At 44.7% G+C, this 24,253-nt stretch overlaps 1 protein-coding gene across 1 annotated transcript in view; it reads right to left on the reverse strand.

Annotated features, from left to right (window-relative positions):
• Znf609 (zinc finger protein 609) overlaps window positions 1-24,253 on the reverse strand; it is a 127,813-nt gene that overhangs the window by 23,363 nt on the left and 80,197 nt on the right. The window contains exon 3 of the mRNA XM_076925822.1: window positions 12,865-13,090. Coding sequence (XP_076781937.1) covers window positions 12,865-13,090 — 226 coding nt within the window. The remainder of the gene's footprint in view (window positions 1-12,864; window positions 13,091-24,253) is intronic.

Here is a 24,253-nt window from a genome sequence, read left to right on the forward strand (position 1 = left end):
GTGGGTTAGGACTCAGGAGCTGGATATGAGGCTCCAGGTATCACTACTGCAAAAGCCCCAACAGGGAAGCCGAGGAACTGCTTCACATTCCATAGCTATCTCTGGCACATTTTAATCTAATATTCAACTTTGATATGTTAGAGAACGTACGAATTTCTCATCTCATTCCTTCCCTTTTGTGGTAGGGTCTCTCTCTGTCACAGGCTGTAGCTTGAACTCACTTTGTTCTGCCTTAGAGCTTTTGACAATCTTCTTATCTCAACATCTTCAGTGCTGGCTCACATTAGAAGGGTGAGCCACTATGACTAGCTAATATTGTATAGACTTCTGAGCATCCTTTCCTAGAACAAAAAGTTCAAAGAAAAGATGTAAAGAAAACACAGCCTTAAAGTCACAAGAGTGAGTAGCCTTCAGAAATGAACAGAGTTTTGCACAAAAGTAACCAACACACATCATCTTGAAACCACGGGCACACTTATCTGAAACAGGTGCTACCAGGGTTATAATGCAGCAACCACCGGGACTGCCATGATTCAGGGCAAACTCTAGTTTCAAATTTGTCTACTGCAATTAAATTATTAGAGATAATGTTTTTATCATGCTATAAATTCTTTTTTTTTTTTTTTGGTTTTTCGAGACAGGGTTTCTCTGTGTAGCCCTGGCTGTCCTGGAGCTCACTCTGTAGACCAGGCTGGCCTCGAACTCAGAAATCCACCTGCCTCTGCCTCCCAAGTGCTGGGATTAAAGTATAAATTCTTTCTGTATAAATACAGCAAGGTTTATTGATTTTTCCTTGCAGGTGTGTTCTTGTGTGTGCACACATGGGTGGAGCCAGAGCAGAATCCTGGGCGTTGCTCCTCTTTTTTTATTTTTATTTTTCAACACAGGGTTCCTTTGTGTATAGCCTTGGCTGTCCTTGAAGTCGCAGAGATCCTCCTGCCTCTGCCTCACAGTGCTGCGCTACGACTACCCTGCCTCATCAACCTTACTTTACATGATTCATGGGATAGGACTTGGGTTCTCATACTTGCACGATAGTCACTTTCACGATGGGGACATCGTCCTCAGGCCGCCACACAGCCACAAACTCAAGCGAGCAACATGTCCAGGTTTTTCTAATTTATTCTGGCAATTTATCCATTTCAACTCATAAGTCTGTCTGTCAGCATCGAAGGGATGGTCTCCCACACTTAGAAATCTAAAGGTGTAGGTGTGGCCCCCGTCCCTGCAGAGAAGATAATTTTCCTAGAGAACCTTCACTGTCCAGGAGCCCTTTACTAATGTCCTTAAAGGAAGTCTCCGAGGAGATCCAGAAAGGCAGTCTGGGACGGTCTACAGAAGTTTTTCACCCTATGGAGAGAGTGAATAACAAAGGTTTTCTGCACAGTGGAAGCATGTGAAGATCTTTTTATTTTTTTGTTTTATTGGATATTATATTTACATTTCAGATTTTATCCCCTTACCCCATTCCCCCCACCACCCAACATGTGAAGATCTTAAAACACAGTAACAACACCTGGTCATGCCCTTAAAACTTTGACTGAAGCTAACTGGGTAAAACTTACATTAGTATTTTATAATTCCTGCCCCTATATTTTAATATACACAGAACCTGGAAATACTACTGTAGAAAATGGTGTCTTTAATATAGCTTACCTTCAAATTTAGAGCTGACAGAAAACAAGACCCCTCAGCCTCTTATTTCTGAAATCTTCTCAAGTTGGAAAAGGTAAAAAAGGCCCTAAAATATGAAGCAGCCACTACTGTCTTCACTTGAGCATTCTAGGCCGAAGACCGTTTAGAAGCAGGGAAGGTCAGAGCACAACACTCTAAGTGTCACCGCTCCCTGCTGTGGGTGGGCAGGCAGCCTCTGGAAGAAGGCTCAAGACCCGAGGCCCTTCTTCCTTTCATCTCTATGTCTTTACACGGGGAAGTTTGGCAGAAGTGCATCACGGATCAAGTCATATAACCGTCTTCACACTGCATGCCCTCCCTCCTCTCTTGCTGAGGCATAAATACACTGTAGCCATGCTGGAGGCCGTCCTATCAGCTGGAATCTTTCTCTGAAAATCCCTAGAGTGAGAAGGGTCAGAGCTGAGCACAACTGCTTTGAGAAGATAGCTGTCTGGGGTTGAGATGGACCCACACTGCAGGAAGGCTCAAGGTGACAGCATGGCTGGGGCTGGCTTCCACAGGCACCTTTGCTTTCTTTTTTCAGCCAAAGCCCAGGAGGAATAGCGAACTTCAGAGACCTAGTTCTCTTTCTGTAACCTCCGCGTGGCAGTTTCAGAGTTTGTTAAGAGAGCAACATTTAGTAGAAGCCGCAATTCAGGGGAGCAGCAATGTACAGTCAACTGGCTGGGGTCCACAGGCAGATGGGCTGTCCCTAGGGCCTTGGGAGGCCATGGCTCTCCATATCACACAGAAGGACCATGCCAAGTTTCTGTGGTAGGAAGAGGAACTGTTTCTAGACATCTTTCCTTTCTCCAAACTATGACAACACTTACAGCCCCTGTTAGGGACTAAATTGTGCTTCCTCCCAAATATATATGCAAATCCAAGGCACCTCAAAATAGCATCTTTGTTGTTTTGAGACAGTTCATACAGCCCATGTTGGCTTTGAATTCACTATTTAGCTGAGGCTGACTTTAAATATCTACACATCCTGCTTCCAACAGACAGGGCTAGAATTTCATCAGGACACCACCACTAGCTATTAGTAGCCTTATAAAAAGGGGACTCTGAACACAGACACAGAAGCAAGATGGCATGTGAATGAGTGATACCCCTATAGGCCAAGGAATGTTACGGATGGCCAGTTACACCAGAAACAAGGAGTGTTTCTGTGAACAACCTGGAGACAGGAGGCCCTAAAAACATTTCCAGAGTTCTAACTCCCAGAATCGAGCATAACTCATTGTTGTTCTGAGCCAGCCAGTTTTTACTAGTTTGTTTCAGAAGTACTAGGAAACTTATATAGCCTCACGGTCAGATCAAGTGTCAGTGAAATCAGTCACGTTTTATCTTAACTCAGCCTCATTAAATTGTGGTTTTAAATGGAAGTCTAGGTCATGGTAGGTGGAGAATAGTGGTGATGGCAGTAACCCACACTGTGGAGGGTATCTGCACAGTGAACAGACCCATCATCTTACCTGCAGGTCCAGAACACTAGGGTGGCCGGAAGAGCTTGGTATCTAACACACTCTCAATTAAAGCTGCCCAAATGCTATCAGTGCGTGGCTCTGATCCTCAGCCTAGCTCTCAGTAACTAACACTAGCTGAAGCAGGATAAAACTTTGAATCTTCTTCAATTCTTCTTAATCTGTGGATTCAATGCAATCCCAATCCTTCTACAGTGGGCTATTTTCATTAAAAAGTCACAAGCTAATCCTGACATTCATGTGGAAATCCATACTGCTGAGAACAGCCAGGTGATGTACAGCCGGCAGAGAGAGGACTCCACTACTAGGTGTCAAGGCTTCAGGGAGGGCAGGTCAGCCATGGGGTGCTCATGGAAGAGCGAATAAGACACGAATGCAAACAAGAAAGCCCAGAAACAGCTTCACCACACGTCCCCACTAAGGCACATGTGTCTCCTCTGTGCAGTTCGGGAAATGTGGTGCTGAACCAATTGTGGACTCACGAGATTAAAAAACAACCTTGACTCTCAATTCAAACCCTAAATAAAAAAAAAATCAGTTAAAAAAACCAAGGTTCTCAAGTGGAAATTTAGGAGAATATTATCTAAGACTATGCAAAACTGTTAAACATGACACACAAAAAAACCCCCCACTAATAACAAAAGGAAAAGTAAAGAAAAACCAGGTTTAATAAAAATGAAGCTTATATGCATGAAAAGATTAACATTACAGAAAAGGCAAGACAGCGAAGAGTCCTACAACATGTCTGATGCAGACCCGCGGCCACTGTACACAAACTACAAGTCAACAGAGACTTACAGCCTACCTCAAAAAGTGGCAAAAGACAAAAGAAACACCACAGAAGTCTGTCGGTAAGTACAAGATAAGGTGCTAGGTTTTACCATTCTTCAGGGAAATGAAAACTAACAACTAGATGAGAAGCCACTGTCCACCACGCAAGTGTTAACGGCAAGGGCAAGGGCTGGCCAGGACGCAGAACTTCCCGACTTCTCGCCTGCCGCTGCACTGGGGAGGCAGAGGCAGGCACAGTTTAAGGACAGCCTGCTCTATCGAGCAAGTTCCAGGAGCTACACTGAGAGACCCTGTCTAAAACCACTCCCTCATAAAATGTAAACTAAATTACTATTTTGGAAAACTGGAAATACACATTATATTTAGTTGTATGTATATCTTCTGACCCAGTATAGCTAGGAATATGTACATATATTTCCTTAAAGACATGTCCAAGAATTTTCATAGCAACTTAAAAAAAAAAAAAAAAAAAAACATCCAAACTAGAAATAATTTAAAATGCTCATAAACAACAGAATGAGTTTATTTACATAGTGGATCATTCAAATAAAGAAAAGAGTTAATTATAGGTGAGGTGTGGTAGAGAATACCTTTAAACCCAGACCCCAATAGGCAGAAGCAGGTATCTGTGAATCCCAGGCCAACCAGGGCTACAGAGTGAGACCCTGTCTTAAAAATTAACTAACTACATGCAGCACAGCTGAATCTCACTGGTATGAAAAGCTCGACATCAGAAATTGCATACTGTAAAGATTTATGCATACAAGCTTCAAAATGGGTAACACTGACCCCTGACATCCGCAGTCATGCTGACGGGAGGGACCATGAGGTGTTCTGATGATGCCGCCTTTCCTCATCGTAGGTCCAGTAACACAGGGTCTCTTCATCTTGCAAGTTCAATGATCTGTGTGCATGCAGTTCATGTACCTGTTGTCACTGTTCAATGAGACCTACTGATAAAACCCAAATATCTGGGTTTATGACTCCTCTGTACCAGTGAGGAGTCTAACAAAGCAGGCAGTGGCAGATCTGGTTGTTCACAGGTCAGTTCTGCTCGGCAGACAATCGGCCCAACCTGCAGGCCAGCAACAAAGCAGCCTAGCATCTGATGTGACAGCACATGGTGGGAGAGGAAAGGCTTCATTTTTCTTTTTTTAATCCATTCTTTACCCACGGTGATACTGATTCAAGAGATTTTCAAATGTAATTCTAAGGAGAGAGCTAGGCACTGGAAAACAGACAGAAACTTGGTGAATGACAAAATGTACCATTCCACCAAGTTTAATGTTAAATCACCTGTGAATTCCTAAGAGGTGGGGGTTTCTGGGCAAGCTACTCCCTCAGTCACTTTAGGGTTAAACATTACAGTTTACATTTGACTATGAGCTCAACAGGAGTAGAAAATTACTCTGGTCGTTTAGGCTTTTTAAGGCTATCCTAAAAAAAAATAAATACAGAAGAACTGGATGGGGACGGGGCGGGAGTCCACTCAAGCCTACCATCAGCCTTGTCGTTTGTTGCTATGGAGAAGGCCGTGAAGGCAACAACGGAAGGAGTGAAGGGCCTGGCAGGTGCCAGCCCCAGGGCACAGGATTAAACACAAACTCCTTAAGCAATTAGCAGACCTAAAAATCACACTTTCCATGTTTTCCAAATCTTGACCCCCATGAAAGTACACGGGCCTGGTTCCTCACTATAATTTAACTCAGAAACAGAGAGGCCTGAACGGCCCTAACAAAGCCTGAGCCTTGGCAGACACACCGTAAGGCCATTTAGCAATGCTGTCTCATGCCAGGAGGAATAAGCTACCTGCCCACTCTATCCTGGGGAAATGATCCCCAGCTGCCTGAATTATAAAGTCGATGCCCTGTGATTTCTTTGTTCCGTAAAGCCTAAGGGAGAAGGGATCATGAGGAATCAGAAGGGGAGGGGAATAACCTCTAGTTTCAGATGGGAAAAAGAAGGGAAGGGAGAGGGGACGAGAGGGCAAGCAAGGGGGGGGGGGGAGGGGCAAATCAAAAATCTCCCCCCTCCCCCCTCCATTAAGAAAAGTGACATGTAGCAGCAGTGTGGGAGCAAAGCTCTGCCTGAACTGATTTAAACCTGCTGCCCTGGGAGAAAGGGCGAGTCGCCAAGCTTGTCGACAGCTTCTGCCCACCACTGTGCAGCAGCTTTGTAAGTGGTGCAGGCCCAAGGCCTGTTTTTAGCAGTGTGAGCACTAAGACCAATGAATTCGACATCTAGGACTATGTTGTCTTCTGTCCCACACAAGTGATCACAGAGCATAAATACTGAGCCCTGCAAGGAGCACACACATCATGTAGTCCAGCCATCTCTCTCCAGCAAGGGGAAAGCAGAGCACAGACAGCTGAGTGACCTTATCAACAGAGCAAGAGAACACTGGAGCTCTGAAGGTAAGCCAGGGCTAGGCTCGCGCTCAGACCCAGGCCATTATCAGAACTGCACTTACCCAGGCTTCCCAGGGTGTGGGAGTGTGGGTGCTAACTACCCTGAGCACTTAGGCTTCCGCCACTAAGTGACTGGTACAAACTGGCCTGTGTTCCACACAATCTGAGGGGAAATTTCAGAACAACGTTACCTATTCGCAAGCCTACAACCTGGCCACATGCGAGGCCTCCCTCTCCCCTGCCAGCGTGCGCGCGTCTGTGGCATGGGGGTGAGAAGAGGCGGGTTACACTGAAGGAATATGTCTCTTTCCCTTGAAGATTAGTTCTCTATTTTGCAATTCATAAAATAAAACGCAAAAGAGCCTATGATTCAGTTTTTTCTTTAAAGCTTCAGGACTAACTATATGATAGTAGACAGATAACACAATCCATCTGGGTATAGAAGCACATCATGCCCTGAAGCACCCTGGGAGGAAGCCATGGGAGAAAGTATGCATTGATTTACCTAATGTCTCCTTCATGTGGCTGCTGCTGCCATGTGGGTTTGTGGTGCAGACAATGGCTACTAGGCTAAGCAGTGGGGAAGGCGTGGCCATTACGTGACCTTTCTCCAGGCGAGTGCTGTCTAAAGCAAGACTGAGGGGGAAAGGTCACCAGTGTGAGAAGAGCCAGTGGCTAAGCACAGATGCTCAGAGTTGAGCATTTCACAGCACACACGAGCTCCTACAGCAGAACCGCAAAGGTTCACTACCCATTTCCTTAAAAAAGAGTCAGGGCGGGAGGGCTCTTTCCCCTCTGAGAAGGCTAAGGATCACAGCAGCTCTGTGAGGGAAGAGGAGTTACACAAGCTGAACTTCAAAGCAAACCACTGCCCAGTGGAGAAAAGGCCAACCACAGACAAAGGAGCAAGGCTCAGCCCGCGAGTCTGCCCATCAGGAGCTGCAGAACAGAAGTCACCCTGGGCTGCAGGGACGCCGGCTCCTCACTACCCCTCACTGCTCGCCTCACAAAATCACTGCTCGCTCTTTAACAAACACACACATAAACAAAATTAAATAAATATAATCCGATTTATTTTTATTGTGGGAGGGTGTGGGGGTGTGGGTGCTAACTGCCCAGTGCATGTGAGGTCAGAGGACTAGCTTCAGGGTTTGGTTCCCTTCTTGCACTCTGGGTTCTGGGAACTGAGCTTAGGTTGTCAGGCTTGATTGCACTGAACCATCTTGCCAATCTAATTGGTGCTGTTTTGTTTTTGAGAACACATACTTTCACATATGTAAACACACACACCCTCCAAAATTGTAAGCTATTAGTAATATTCAACTGTTAAAATTAAATTTTATTTATTTATGCTATTATATTTTGAGATAGGTCTCAGTGCTGGACCACTGCCTATGTAGTACTCATGTCTGGGCTTCATTAGATAATTTTAATACATTTTTATTCATTTTAAAAGATTATATACATATATACACACATACACTACTGCTGTCTTCAGACACACCAGAAGAGGGCGTCAGATCCCATTGCAGATGGTTGTGAGCCACCATGAGGTTGCAGGGAATTGAACTCAGGACCTCTGGAAGAGCAGTCAGTGCTCTTAACCACTGAGCCATCTTTCTAGCGCCCGCAGTTCTGTTTTCAATAGCAGAATTTTTAAATAAAAATTTCAAAGGAACACAGCACATAAATCATCCACAAGCAGAAGCAGGTTCTGAGAAGCAGCTGGGAAGGCAGCAGAGCCAGGGACAGAAGCGCCTACTCAACACCCTTCCTTCCTTATTGGCCTCTGAGGCCTCCTCATAGGGATGTTTCTGAGCACGGATCGGCAGCTCTAACAGAGCCGGGCTGGAGATACTGCTCAAATGTTAAGAGCACTGGCTGCTCTTACAGAGGACTCAGGTTCCAGGCCCCAGTCCCACATGGAGCGTACGACCCCCACAACAGGGGATCCAACACCCTCTTCTGACCTCCACAGGCGCTGGGCACACGGTCCGCATACATACATGCAAGCAAAATATGTATTTTCACAGAAGAGCAGCAGACCAGTTGATTGACACCTCGAAACCAATCTGGGTAAATATAATAAAACTGTTCTTAAGTTCTTTCTGAAGGGATAGTTAACAGCTCGAGGACAAAAATTTAAAAAATGTGTGATATGGACTAACATCAAGGCTAGACTTTCCGTTTCCAAGGAAAGCCTGCTGTGGTCTGAGGGTGGGCGAAAAGACACCCACCGGCTCATGCATTTGAACACTTAGTTCCTAGCTGGTGGTGCTGTTTTGGAAGGTTGGGACACTTTCAGGAGGTGGGGCCTTGCTAGAGGAAGGGTGAGCCTTGGCTTTCCACAGCTTGACCGCCTTACTTCCTGTCCACTCTCTGCTTCTTGATACAGATACAGATACAGGGCGACCAACCGCCCAGGCTCTTGCCACCACGGCTTCTAGCCAATGACTGTATCCCTTTTGAAAATGTAAATCTCTTATTTTTTGGTTGTGAGCTTAGCTTTTAACAGCAGAAACTGGAGATGTGAGAGAGGTGCAGAGGGTCAGGAAATCGAATAAAAACAGGCGGGGGGATGAGAAGCTGGGAAGAGCCCTCCCTCGGAGGGAACAGCCAGGACCCAATGACATTGACGTTAGCCGTAATGCGCAGAGAAGGGGCCACCTACCCATCTCAAAGTTTTTTAACCCAGAAATGTTCCTGTCCATAGGAAGATCAGGGACAAAAAATGGAACAGAGACTGAAGGAAGGGCCAACCAGGAATGGCCCCACCTGGGGATACATCATGTCTGCAGACATCAAACCCAACACTGTTGCGGTGATCAAGAGGTGCTTTCTGACAGGAACCAAGTGTGGTGGTTCCTTGGGAGGTCTGGCCAGCAACTGACCAATGCAGGAGCCAACCAGCTGACTGAACTCAGGGAACCTGCTGGGGGAGCTGGCAGAAGGACTGGAGGAGCAGAGGGAGCTTGCAATCCCATTGGAAGAACTACATAGGCTGGCCTGACCACCCAGTTCTCCCAGAGACTAGACCACCAACCAAGGCGTGTACCTGGAGGGATCCATGGCTCCAGATACATGTGTATCAGAGGTCGGCCTTGCTGGACAGCAATGGGAGGGGAGGCCCTAGAGTAAGGGGATGCTGGAGAGGTGGGGCAGGAGGGTGTGGGTGGGGGAGCACTCTCATACAGGCAAAGGGGAGGGGGAGGGCAGATGTGGGATGGGGGCAGGTGGAGGGGTAACCAGGAAGTGGGATATCGTTTGAGATGTAAACAAATGGAATGATTAATTAAAAAAAAAATGTAAATCTCCCCTCCCCTACAAATAAAAAAATCCCTGTGTCTTGTAGGCTGCCGCTTCTTATGTGGTTACATCTCTGAGAAGGTAACCAACTCAGGGCCAAGAGTCGCAACGGTAACGGCAGCGTCTTTTATCACACCACACTCTTGTGTAAAGCATGGATGGCAAAGAGACCAACACGTTAGCTCAGTATTGCTGTCTCAAAAAGGACAAACTATGGCACCTTCTGGAATTCTTCCCTAAAGTCAGCCTTGCTGTCCTGGAAGCAGCTCAGGTACAAAGAAATCATTCTAGATAGCCGGGTAAGGCGATACACGCCCAGTCCAACACCTAGGAGGCAGAGGCCGAGGACTAGGTGCTCCACGCCAGAGCCAGGCGCAATGATGTATGTCTGCAATCCCCATACTTGGGACACAGAGGCAAGAGGATCGGGAAGTTCAAGGTTGTTCTAGACTACATGCGTTACTACCTCAAAACCAACCAACCTGCCTGCCTCTCTCAACACTCTAGGTGATATTTAGATCTTTTCTTTCTTTCCTTTGTACAAAGGCAGCAGCAGCAGCAGAAAGCCCAGAGGTCTACGAGTGTCTTCACAGTGTCTGTATGCAGGTCCTGTGACTAACAGGAAGACTGACTCAAGAATCTACATCTTGAGAAAATCTTCTTTCTTGAAGAGACATGTGCCAAGTGTCAATTCACATAAAAGATTCTCCCAGGTAGTCAGGAAGCAAAGTACAATGTATCACTCCAGAACAATATCTGCCCCTCAGAATGAAAGGAAAGAATGAAGGAAAGCACTCAGTGCTAAAGACAAGACAAAATGGGAAAAATCTGACACTAAAATATTAAAAATAAGGCTAGCAAGATGGTTCTGAGGATAAAGGTACTTGCTGCCAAAACACCTGCAGACTTGAGTTTGGTCTCGGCTTCCATGTACCGTGGACGGAGAGAACAAGCCTCACGTGTGTACTAGGTCACTTCTCCCCAGACCTGTACCACGCATACGAACAACAGCAATTAATTTAAGAGCACTTGTTTTTGCAGAGGGATTAGGTTTGATTCCTAGCATCCACATGGTTGCTTACAACCTTATAAAATTCAAGTTCTAGAGGATATGACGCCTTTTTCTGACCTTTGTGGGCACCAGGGATACAAGTGGCACATGTGCATGCGCGTGCGCACGCACACACACACACACACACACACACACACACACACCAAAACATTCTCATATGCAAAATAAATCTTTAAAAAAAGGACAAAGTGCAACATAACAAAACAGAACCACAAATCTTACATATTTAAATAAATAAAAAGGATATCAAATACTCAAAAAGCAGCATTTATTCTTAGAGAAGTCTAGAAATTATTTTGATATAATTAGAAGTTGAAGCAATATTAAATGACTTGTGTATATGTTATCGGAAACAGAATGACACAGATGTATGTCATTCATTCAAACAAGAAGATTTTTCTTTTCTTTTTGAGATAGGGTCTTCTAATATGTTCTACAGTGACTTAGAGCTTACTATGTATCCAAGGCTGGTCTTGAGTTGGCTGTCCTATTGTCCCAGATTATAGGCAAAGGTTATTATAGCAGCTTTTGCTTTTGATATGGTGGACTGTCAGAATGAAATGCAGACTAACAAGTTGGTGCTGTGGTATCAGAGATAATTAGCTGTGCTCCATGGGTCTAAGTACAGAGTGAGGACTCTGGTCTTGGTACTGATGCAGAGACACAACAGGACTCTGTTGCTTCAACCAGAGATACTTCGATGAGAATTTCACTTTTTTGGGGGGGTGGGGGGCGGAGACAGAGTCTCTCTGGCTGTCCTGGAATGCAGAGAGGCAACAGCCTCTGCCTCAAGAATGTGTGTGCCAGCCCCTCTCCCCCATGTTGAAAACCTGGGTCTTTACTCCCAATGTCACCACGGGATCTGAGTCACTGGTTGAGGCCTTTGTACTCCATTCCTTTTTGTTTAGGTTCGAGACATTTCAACAGAAGAGTTTCTGTTCTCCAGGGCAAACGGAACAAGAAAAAAGTCTGTATGGCAGCTAACAGCAAGCCAGGTAAAAGCTTCAAACAAGATGGTGTGAACATCTCCCCACTGACAAGGCCCATGAAGACTGTAGACTGTATGCACGGAGGGAAAGATACATCAAACATGTAGGTGGCTGGGCAATGAGGTGACCAGTGGGAGGAAGGAGTTGGCTGTGTTCCTGGATACTTAAAACTCACCTTGCCAACACTAAGCCGGTTTAATCGTGTCAGCTGTGGTAAAGCAGTAACACTTCTGCAATCCCAGTAAGTGAGAGGCAGAGGCAGGAGGAACCAGAATTTAAAGTCATCGTTAGCTACATATCAAGTTTGAGGTCACCATGTTTGAGACCATGTTTTAAAAAGAATAAAATCAAGACCAACTTCTCCCACCCCATGTCTTCCTGGCAGTTTCCCTGGCCCTGTTCTCTGAGGCTGGTGAAACTACCCAGCCAAGAGCTGCCCTCAACAAACATACAGGCCGGAGAGATGGCTCAAACAGCAAAAAGTGCTAGCTGAGTTACAAGAAGATCCTTAGAACACACTGTTTTCTGTGAAGAGCACGGACTGCTCTTCCAGAGGACCCTGGTTCAATTCCCAGCAACCACTTGGCAGTTCACAACCATCTGTAACTTCAGGTCCAGTTGATCTGATACCCTTGCACAGACATGCTGGTAAAGCACCAACACACATTACTGGTCTCCATTCCTTGATTCCCTCAAATGCCTTTTCATTAGTTTCTCTTAAAGTTTAATTGAAAATTCCACCTGTCATCTAAGTCCCCAGTATGAAACATTAAGGAGGGTACAGAGTGCAGACACCGTTTAAACGACACAGCAAGCAGTTATTAAATGACTGTGTACCAGCTAAAAAAGGGAAATAATTTAAAAAGCTGGCACTAGAACAAAGGGTGTACACAAGCCTACTTGCAGTCTCTAGAACTACAACAAACAAACAAACAAACCATCTCTAGGAATGGTAAGAACAGTAAATAGTATGTTACTACTCTTTCCAGCCTTTGTGTGGGCGTGGCCAAGAGGAGGGGGACAATGAATACTCTTCCGGGTGCTTGGCAGTGTTCCCATTTTTTTGGTGGCAATATTTATACCACTAAACCTCTAGGGACTCTTCTGCAGAGGCAACTGAGCAGGGCTGGACTTACCGTCTTCTGTTTCCTGCCACACGATGCCTTCGAGGTTGACGCTGGTTCCAGGCTCACAGGGGCCTAAGCATTCGGGCTCCGTGGCTAGAGCCACGTCGCATGTGTTGACTCCAACTGATCGGGTGCGGACCATGATCTGCTCACAGGGAGAGGAGATGTCATTACTGACCACCGGCACTAACAGGTGCAGCGGCAGCACCCCTGGGGTGGAGACCGGGGACTCCATCTGTAAGAGAAGAGAACTGTAGCTGAGCTATAAGAAGACATTAGAGGACTATGTTTAACATAGTCCTACTACCTCCTGACCCACCACAAACATCTCAGACTACAAGCTGTGCATTTATTTACTTTTGTTTACTGAAAAGAGGGTGACCCAGGTTGGCCTCAAATCCCCTATGCAGCTAGCAGAGGGTGCCCTCGAACTCCTAATCTTACAAATACAGATATTAAACATACGTTATCATGATTAGCTTTATTTTTCTTTTATTTGAGAATCTCACTTTGTAGCCCAGGGTGGCTTTAATTCATACTAATCCTTCTGCCGGCACATGCCTCCCTCTCCTCATCCAAGGTCTCTCCTCGGTAGCCTTGGTTGGCCTGGAACTCCAAGTAGACCAGGCTCCCTTAAAACTCACAAACACCTGCTTGGCCTCGACCTCTGAGGCAGGAAGACCTGAATTCCACTACACAAACAAAGCAAAACCAAACCCAACAAAATGGCAAACACTTCTACTCTCCCAGCTTCTGAGGTAAACATTGCCGACTCCGTTGTACTGGCACTCAGTCTATCGGGTTAGAACGAATGGATACAGGCTGTGGACACGGACCCCGGATTTAGGGACGCCATTATTCCTAATTATCCTAGAAGCTTTAATACAACTTTAGTCAGGAGAAAGCTTACAAATTGTAGGAGGGCTGGGAGCAATCTGATGGGAATTTCTGAAACTCGAAGTAGCAGTGGTTGGTTAGTGAGCACAGCATATTTAAATAGGACACGAGAACCAGTTGTCTGTAAGACACAGGAGGTGATGCTATTATGCACAAGTCAGTTCATACCATCCTGAAGATACAATTGATTGTGTACACACTAAAGTTGAACACTAGTAATCTACTTTGAAAGTTAGGATTCCACAGAACATAAATTATTCAAGTTCCAGAATAAAATACTTGGAAGTAACGAGGTGGATGGTGGTCATCTGCTACTTATTTATGCTAAAGATTTATTTTTTTAAAAAAAGGTTTAAAATTTTTTGTTGTACGGTATGAGTATTTTGCATACATGTATGTGTACACCACGTATGTGTTGCTAGGAGAGGGTCAGGTGTCTTGGAACTGCAGTTACAGATGACTTCAAGGTCCCATGTGGCTGCTGGGAACCAAGCTAGAGCGCTCGGTAAGAGCAATGAGTGCATTTGACTGACAGCTGTCTCCCCAGCGCCTTACTTAGGTATTATTTCCCTGAGAACTGAGGACCACACCCGGGGCTTTGTGCCCCAACGGCATGAGCTTTACTGCTGAGCTAAAGCCCCAAACCCTTCCCTTACTGTAGCTTTACTTATGTGTGTGAGTTTGTGTGTGGGTGGTCGGTGTCCTTGGAGGACAGAAGAGGATGTCAGATTCTCCCGGAAGTGGAGTTATCGATGGTCGTGAGCCACTTAACCTGTTCTGGAAACCTAACTCTAGCCCGAGACAAGAAAAGTTGCACTCTTAACTACTGAACTGTCTGTCCAGGCCCTCGACACTGGCTGAACGAGGATATATCAAGCATGTATCAAGCTGACAAATTACCAATGGTGAGTCTATAATGCCCAGATCCTAACTACGAATCCTGCACATATATAAAGGAACTGATTTCCTCTGAGCAACATGGCACTAATCAGCAAGCTTAGAAATGAGTTATGGATTTGGTTCCAGCTGGCTTACATCTGGTTCTTCAGAGTGGCAAGTCCTAGTCAATAGACAAGATGAATAAAGATGTTGAACATGGTCTCTGAATAGAGAGACTTTTAGAGATAGAAACATACACCCCCGATCCACCCCCCCACCCCCCACCCCCCGTCAGCACCGCAATGAGCTCTAGTTTGGGTTAAGTCAGCGCATGGCCAACATTCTGCCCATCAATGACTTCTCTCCCCACACATGCCCTCCTAGACTTGAAAAAAATCAGCCTTAAAGCTGTTTAGATACTGCCGCCATTTTTTTTTTGTAGCTGGCTCTGACTTCTTAGTTTAGAAAGTTATCACTACTGCAGATCAACCAACACTTTCAGAGTTCATAGAATGTTCACACACTGATTCTTTGACTAATTCTGGTCCCCAAAGAGCTGCCCAAAAAAGCTATCCACATCCTTCTAGTCACACTACCTCAACACTACCTTTTTCATGAAATGAAACGAAGTCTAAGTTGTGTGATGAGTATTGTAAAAGTCACAAATTTGTAATTTCTTCTTGTGATGTGGCGGGTCCTCGAAAGACCCTTTAAACTTTCCACACAAGCCAGGCAGGATGGTGCATCCCTTAAACTAATCCCAGTACTCTGGAGGTGGAGGCAGGCAGGTATCTGTGAGTTCCAGGCCAGCCAGTGCTGCACAGTGAGACCCTGTCTTAATTAAACAAACAAACAAACAAACAAACAAACAACTCTATACATGGGGTCTGGGGAGATAGCTCAGTGAGGATAAACATGAGAACCTGAGTTCAGATCCTGGCACACACAGAAACGTAGGGAGTGGTGGTGTGCATCTTTTAACTCCAACAATGGAAAGTGGGAAGGGACCGTTGATTCCTGGGGTCCTGATCAGCTGTGCTTGTCAGAATTGCAAACTGTGGGCGCAGTTGGAGACCGGTACGTACGTATGTACACACACACACACACACACACACACACACACACACACACACACACACAGACACACACACGCACGTGCACGCACACGCGCAAGCACGCTTTCCATAGGTTTGAAGGTAAACTTTATAGTGCTGGAATATAGCTTTGAGAATATATGGACCATCTGCACTCTGGCTACTTCTGTATCTCTGCTCTTTTTAGAAGGAACTAAGACTGAGCAGTATCAGTTAGTATACACACTCTTTCTTCTGGTACCAAGGTAAGTTCCTTCAAGGTACTCTTCCTTGGATACAGAGGCTGATCTAATCCAGGACACAGCTGGGTGTGGTGGCTCATAACTGTAATCCCAGTATCCAGAAGGCTGTGGCACTGGATCACTGCGAGCAAGAAGCCCGTCTGGGCTACAGAGGAGTTTGTGGTAAGCCCCATTTCAATACCTCCCAGATCCCAAAGAAAGTCAAACCAACCAATCAGCAAACCTCCCAAAACAAACAGCAAAAAGTCCTTCTGTGAACTTGCAGATTGCCTTGCTTGCACATGCCCTGTTAACGATCCATCCCACAACTGTGGCAGCACTGTCAGAAGTCACTAGAAAGACATCTACTCTGGCTCTCTGATCCCAGAAATGCATACTAATATGCAGTAGATGAGAGTCAGATCTCAACTCTGCACCGAGAAACACAGAAAAGATCAGATGTGAGACGGAAATGCCACGGCTGCTTTTGAGCAGTCTGTCACACTAAACTTTGCTACTGAATGCCTCAACAAAAATGTCAGCAGAAACGCTATACCTCAGGATTTTGTTATTGTTGTTTGTTTTTTAAGACAGGGTTCTCTGTGCAGCACTGTGTAGAGCAGGCTGGCCTCTAACTCAGAGATTCCCCTGCCTCTGTCACCAGAGTGGAAGGTGTGTGCCACTACAGATGGCTAATAATTAATTGGTTTTTTTGTTGTTGTTTTTAAAATTCTTTTGGCGGTTTGAGGTAAGGCGTCACTCTAGTCTAGGCTGTCACAACTCTTGCTGTGTAGTCCAGTCTGGAATTTATTTGCTTAATATTCCATCCTCCATAGTGCTGAAATGACATATATAAGCCACCACACTTCCATAGATTCCCCCTCCCCCCCCACCTTGGAGAATCCTAGTCCAGTGTTTAAATTAACACGTGGTTGAGGATGACCTTGAATTTCTGACCCCCTGCCTCTACCATCTATGTGTTGGGATTGCAGAGAGATGCCACCAAGCCCTGTTTTATGCAGTACTGGGGATTGAACCCAGGGCTTCTTACATGCCAGGTAAGCACTCTACTGACTTCATAGCTCAGGGTTTCACTAACACATATACACCAAAACTACCCTCACAGGCTACGAGTCACTAAGCAGCTTTCTGTGCCTCTGAATGAAGTTGGCTTTACTTTATTGATCACTTTATTGAGTCAATAGGGAAGTATAGGAAAGCAAAGAAATCTTCCTTTCCAACAGAAATCTAAAGAGCGATCACAGAGAATCACAGTGTTTAGCTATAGTACCAGCTCTGTAATTATTATTTGGGTGCAGTTAGAATCTACATGAAGCCATAATGCACTGTAAGTGCTACAGAAAACAACTCGCTTGCTATCTTTTTCGTATTCCCAGGGCCCCAAACAGAGACTGTCAGCAACAGGGAAAATAGAGTAAGGATTTGAAAAGTTAAGGTCATCAAATGTCTCCATGGTACAACATAAGTTGGATCAATTCTTAAATCTCTGAATTAGTACATTTTTTTACTGGACCTCTCTGGGATCATCTACATAGCAAGGTAAAAACAAGCAGAAGCCTGAAAAGAGACCAAGAATTAAGAACCAATTCTGAAGTTCCATAAAGTCCATTTCGTGTGATATTTGGTGATATTTCTTTTCAGTTCACCTTTCCATATTAGTTTAATAGCATCCATTAAGGTTCTCAATAGCATCTATAAAGGTTCCTGGGTGCTGACAGGCAGGCAGCTCAAGAGATAGGGACAGAGAGGATAATATGGAAAGGCCAAAGTCATTAATCTTCCACAAGAAGTAATTATACCCTGACTTCCGCAGGAGAGGCACTGACGGAGAAGACTGTTCAAGGTGGCAGTGTAGTTGGGGATAGAAAATGTTCTAAAGAAGAAATATTTGGGACAGACTTCCTTCCTTTTCCCCTTCACAATGTCAATCTCATACCTTCATGCTCCAGGCAGAAAGGAGGTCAGTGGTTAAGAGCATGTCTGTCTCTTACAGAGGACCTGTTCAGTTCCCAGCAACCGTATCAGTGGCTCAATGGCCTTAGCTCTAGCTACAAGGAATATGATGTCTCTGCAGACTCTTGCACTCTGGCCTAGACATTCACATATACACATAACTAAAAATTAAACATTTGCCGGGCAGTGGTGGCGTATGCCTTTAATCCCAGCACTTGGGAGGCAGAGGCAGGCGGATTTCTGAGTTCGAGGCCAGCCTGGTCTACAGAGTGAGTTCCAGGACAGCCAGGGCTACACAGAGAAACCCTGTCTTGAAAGAAAAAAAAAAAAAAAAAACAAACCAAACCAAAAAAACAAAAAACAAAACAACCCCCACCCCCAAATTAAACATTTAAAAAAGGCAGAAAGTTATTTATACTGGCAACAGCAGTAACCATAAGAAAACTATTTCTTTTAAAATTCAAACAAGAAAGGATAGATGCTTAGATTTATTCACAATAATCAGATAAGACCGTATAGAAAGTAGAATGTCAAAGCTGCATATAACGGTGCAGACTTGTAACGTCACTACCTGGGAGGCAGAGGCAAGAGGATCCGAGCTCAAGGTTACAAGTTGTCCTGTGCAAGCTCCAGCCGACCTCTGCTGACTGCTGAGACCCCTGACAGAGGGAAGGAGTCACAGTCTCTGAATGTTCATTTCTTTGGCAAAATTACCAAGGATAGACAAGACTTATCAGAAACTAGAGTCATCATCTAAGATACACTTTAAAATGAGGCTTTAACTCTGAGACGTCATTTTTTTTTATTATGTAGCCTTTTTCCTTTTATTGAAAATATTTTTCATACAATATACTCTAATTAGTTTCTTCTCTCCCCTTCAGCTTTCCTATCTACAAATTGTCTGCCACACCTTGTCGTAAAAGTGACATCATTTTCTACAGGAAACTTTCTTGCTCTTGGCATTTAAGCGTAAAGTACAGGTCTAAAACTTCAAGTGGTATGACAGCTATTGTATAGAATGGGTTAAATTTTTTTTTTTTAAAGACAGGGTCTCACTATCTAGCTCTGGCTGGCCTCAAATTCACAATATAGACTACACTGGGCTCCAACCTGAGCTGAGCCTCTTCAAGCTGCGTCTTCCTAGTGCTATGATTACACAGTAGTTCTACCACGTCCTGTTTCTCAAACTTCTCATCAGCAAGGTTTTCTGAGTCTCTATGTACCTTCTACACACCAGACCCTTGAGATGGCTCAGCAGGTAAAGGTACTCGCCGCCAAGCTTGATGACTTGTGTTTAATGCTCCCGGATCTACATGGTGGAGGGAGTAAGATCAACGCCCTTAAGTTGTCCGCTGACCACTGCCACACACGTGCCATGGCTCTTTTCCCACACAGACATGCAGTAAATACAATGCAATGCTTTTTTGAGACAAAATTTCATGTAGCACAAATTATATATAATTGTTGTAGTGGTTTGAATGAGAATGTCCCCATAGGCTCAGGCATTTAAACACTTATAGTGGCACCCAGGTAGTGGCACTGTGTTTTGGAGGGGTTATGAAGTGTGACACTGCTGTAGGAAATATGTCACTGGGGTAGACTCTGAGGGTCCATAGTCTCATTCCACTTCCACTTTGCTCTCTCTGCTCTGTGCTTGTGGCTGAGATACAGGCCCTCCTCCTGCTGCCTTGTCTGCCTCTGTGACACGACAGACATTTTCTTCTCTGGAGCCATAAACCCCCCCCCCCCCCCCAAAAAAAAAAAAACTTCTTATATAAGATACTTTGGTCATGGTATTTTTATCATAAGTAACAGAAAAATTATCTTAACATAAAAGCCAGACTGGTGGGAATCTCAGCTGCATTGACAGCTGGGTGGTCACAGGCACCACACCCGCCTTCCTTCCTTAGAGATACTCAGCTGCTCTTTTAATGTTGCCCAGGCTGAGTTCTTGGGCTCAATCCTCTTGTCTCACTCCTCCAAGGAGCTGGGACTACTGGCACGCTTTGCTACATAGTGTTTCCTCTATGAAACATCAAAAACACCTGTATTTCATCATCATGTCATCATGTCTTGATTATCTGAAGATAAAATGTTTTGTCGATGGCACTAGTATACACAATTAAAATTTACTACCCAACTTCATCATCATCACCATCACCACCACCATCATCATCATCATCATCACCATCACCATCATCATCATCATCATCATCACCATCATCATCACCATCATCATCACCATCATCATCATCACCATCATCATCATCACCATCACCATCATCATCACCATCATCATCATCATCATCACCATCATCATCACCATCATCATCATCATCATCACCATCATCATCATCATCATCATCACCATCACCATCACCACCATCACCATCATCATCATCATCATCACCATCATCATCATCATCATCAACAACAACAACAACAACAGTGTCTTGTTTAGCACAACTTTCTATTGCTCTCGTGGCACTAGGAACTCTCTTTTAGACATCCAGTGCTTACAGAGCATCTGCAATGTTTATAGTGGTTTGTTTTTAACCATAGTTCTTTTCCTTCTTTCTTTTTAAATTGCATTTGTTTGTTTATTGTGTGGAGGACGACATGTGTTTGTCACACTGTGTGGAGGTCAGAGACCAACTTGCAGGAGTCAGTTTTCTCCTTCCATCTTGTGGGTCTCTAGGAATTGAATTTAAGTGGTCAGGCTTGACAGTGAATGCCTTTACGCAGTAAGCCAACTTGCAGGCTCTTTGACACACTCTCTCTCTCTCTCTCTCTCTCTCTCTCTCTCTCTCTCTCTCTGTGTGTGTGTGTGTGTGTGTGTGTGTGTGTGTACGCACATACGTACACACGTTTGTATCTATTTACCTTTTTGTCTTGTTCTTTTTGAGACAGGGTTTTTCTGTGTAGCCCTGGCTGACTTGTTCTGTAAGCCAGGCTGTCCTTAGAGACCTGCCTGACTCTGCCTCCTGAGTGCTAGAACTAAAGGTGTGTGCCACCACCGCCTTTTCTTTTTGCATCTGTAGGACTGGCTATTAAACCTAGGGCACTGTACTTTCTAGGTAAGCCTTCAGCTCAACTCCAAGGGACAAATTCAACAAAAAGATTAGGAAAATTAGGTTATTTTTGGTTGTATGTAACACCAAACAAAAGGCCTCCGAGGAAGCGACAGCCATTTGTTAGAAGAATTGGAGAGAATGGTGGAGAAGTGTACCAGGGTAAAGAGTCAATGCAAAACAATAATCAGGAAAGTGGCTCGGTCCACTATTCTTTAAAGCGTTTACTGCGCCAGGGCTGGACACCTAGCAGCGTGCACTTCACCTCGGGCTTGGTTTTCATTAGAGAGATTTTTTCTTCTTCTTCTTCTTCTTCTTCTTCTTCTTCTTCTTCTTCTTCTTCTTCTTCTTCTTCTTCTTCTTCTTCTTCTTCTTCTTCTTCCTCTTCCTCTTCCTCCTCCTCCTCCTCCTCCTCCTCCTCCTCCTCCTCCTCCTCCTCCTCCTCTTCCTCCTCCTCCTCCTCCTCTTCCTCCTCCTTTTTTTTACTGTGTTAAGAAGATGAATCAAAGGGAAGGATACTAACTAAAAACAAGGCCACCACAACACTCCAAGGAAGAGACGATAACCTGGCCTCAGGCAGATTAATGAAAAACTAGATTATAGGTAAGAAACTGTTTTTAAGTTTCTAGTGTTATTATCACAAACAGGATGTACAATGAGACAAAGTCGCACTGATGACAAATTTGTTACCAGGACAAAAATCAACAAACAAATGTGGGCGCTGGATGTGTAAGCCAGGAACTTCAGACACAAGTCAGACAGCAGGTACTAGACACCACACCACACTAGCCGGGGCGAGACAGTCGCAGATATTAACTGCACACAGAACAGGTCTCAGGGACGAGAACAGCCAATATTCAAAGGAATGAATCCAGAAAGAAAAGACCACAGGAACTTTGAAGCTGACAGTAATCACGGTGACTAACGTGAAGTTTTCTGCTTATTATATGCGTATGCCAAGCCCCTGGGAAAGCTTTTCACAAACATTTCATTTACTCCTTAAAACCCACAGTGGTTACTTTTAGCAGCTGCCTTTCCTTTTCTTGAAAGGCAGTGTGGCCTCAAATTCACAATGCAGCTGAAGATAACTTCTAACTTCTAATCCTTGTGCCTCCACCTCCTGAGTGCAGGGACCACAGGTGTGTGCCACCATGTCGGTCTATGTGGTGCCGGATACTGAACCTAGTGTCAGGTGCACGCTAGGCAAGGAGTCTGCCTTTAAACATGAACATACTGGGCCACATGGAGGGAGGAGAGACATGAACTCAGAGTTGTTGGGTGGCGTAAACAGTTGCTAACGGTTTGGTTCCTTTGCCACTATTGGACAGTGGTGGTGCAAACCTTGGCGTGGGCTTTAATGGGAGCTCTTCAGGTCACTGGGAATTATGCTTTCAAAGGTAATTTCTTGTTTTCTGTTTTCCACTTTTGGATCACTTGAGCAGATACCCTCTGCTACACCCTCTCCACCAGATGTATTGTCCCACCAGAGGCTCAAAATCAACTAGGTCGAGTGATCATGAACAGAAAGACCTAAGGCAATGTCCCAAAGCAAACTTCCTAAGGTGTGTGTTTTCCTTTTCTTGGGTATGTTACATCAGGAGAAAACCGAATAACACAGGAAGTAATCAAAAAACCAAGAGATTCAAATGCACACAATTTGATTCTAGAACCCAGGAATTAAAACAGACAAACCAAAAGCTGATGGGCATCACAGGAGCTCAGAGAAAACCGGGCTTAAAGAGGAAAGTGGAAGCTGGCAGCCTGGCTCTCAGGATGTACCTCCCAGCTGCATGAAGAAGCCCTGAGTGAGCTTCCTAGAACCATGAAGAGGAATGGGCAGAGAAAAGTGGAAGAAAAGGAAAAAGAGGAAGAAGAAAAGAAAAATGATAAAAGCAGCAGTAAGAAAATGGGCCCGTGTTAAGCAGAGAGGTTCTAGTTGTACAAGTTAAGTCCCTAAAGCCAACTACACCAGGTAAAGAAAAGCATGATGAGGTGTAAGGGACACTAGACGTTTCCTCGGAATGTCCCTGTGAAATAGATGACAGCACTGACGGAAAACAGAAAGTTAAACAAGATGCGTGGTAGGGACTAGAGAGATGGTTAAAAGTACTTGTTAGCTGGGCAGTGGTGGCACATGCCTTTAATCCCAGCACTTGGGAGGCAGAGGCAGGCGGATTTCTGAGTTCGAGGCCAGCGTGGCCTACAGAGTGAGTTCCAGGACAGCCAGGACTACACAGAGAAACCCTGTCTGGAAAAACCTAAATAAATAAACAAACAAACTTCTTGCTTTTCCAGAGGAAAATTCAGTTCGCAGCAGACACACTGTATGGCTTACAACTGCCTCAAGCTCCATCTTTGGGGAAACCAATGTCCTCTTCTGACCTACATAGACACACACACACAGACACAGACACACACAGACACACACACACACACAGACACACACAGACACACGTCAAGAAATGAAATGCAAATAAACAGTTATTAAATAACAAGGCCAAGGATGTCTTAATTCTGAAGCATAGTCTCTTTTGCTATACCATGTTCTACAGAAGCCTAGACTGCAGAGGAAGGAAAATGTCACAGCTAGGAGTCTACTTCTGATCAATGTTAGCTTTACGGCCTACACATCTGAAAATGTGGACAACTGCCTGTCTGTAGTTTTCTGGTGCTGTTCCACTGACAGACCACTGAATTTGAATACAAATTCTATAGTCTCTGATTACTTTGGACTTAAAAGACTTCAATTCAATCAAAACTTTAAGTGTTCTGTCCAAGAGGGTGCTTGCTATTCAGTGCTCTAGTAAAGCAGATCAGTCTTGTTGTTTAAAAAATTAAGACAGGTGTGTTGGTACATGACTGTAACCCCAACACTCGTGAAGCAAAAGGGTATCAGGGCTCAAGGTCCTTCTCTCACAGTGAGTCTCAGGTCAGACTCAACTGTTACATGAAACCCAGTGTCAAACACAAATGAAACTAAAATGGATAAACCACCACCATCACTGCCACTACCCAACAAAATGAGGCATGATGGGGCATGCCTGCAAACTCAGCACTTAGAAGGCAGAGAGAGGCAGCTCTGGGTTCAAGGCAAATGGGCCACACAGAGATCTTGTTAGAAAACCTCCATCTGTGAGATGACTGGACAAGCACACAGGTTTATGATATACAGATCATTTCAACGCTGTTTCATTGATTTATCTGGCAGTCACATGTAGCTCAAGCTGCCCTAGAACTCTATATATAGACAAGGTGACTCTGA

The sequence above is a fragment of the Arvicanthis niloticus genome, chromosome 26, assembly GCF_011762505.2.
Source record: "Arvicanthis niloticus isolate mArvNil1 chromosome 26, mArvNil1.pat.X, whole genome shotgun sequence".
Classification (NCBI taxonomy): Eukaryota; Metazoa; Chordata; class Mammalia; order Rodentia; family Muridae; genus Arvicanthis; species Arvicanthis niloticus.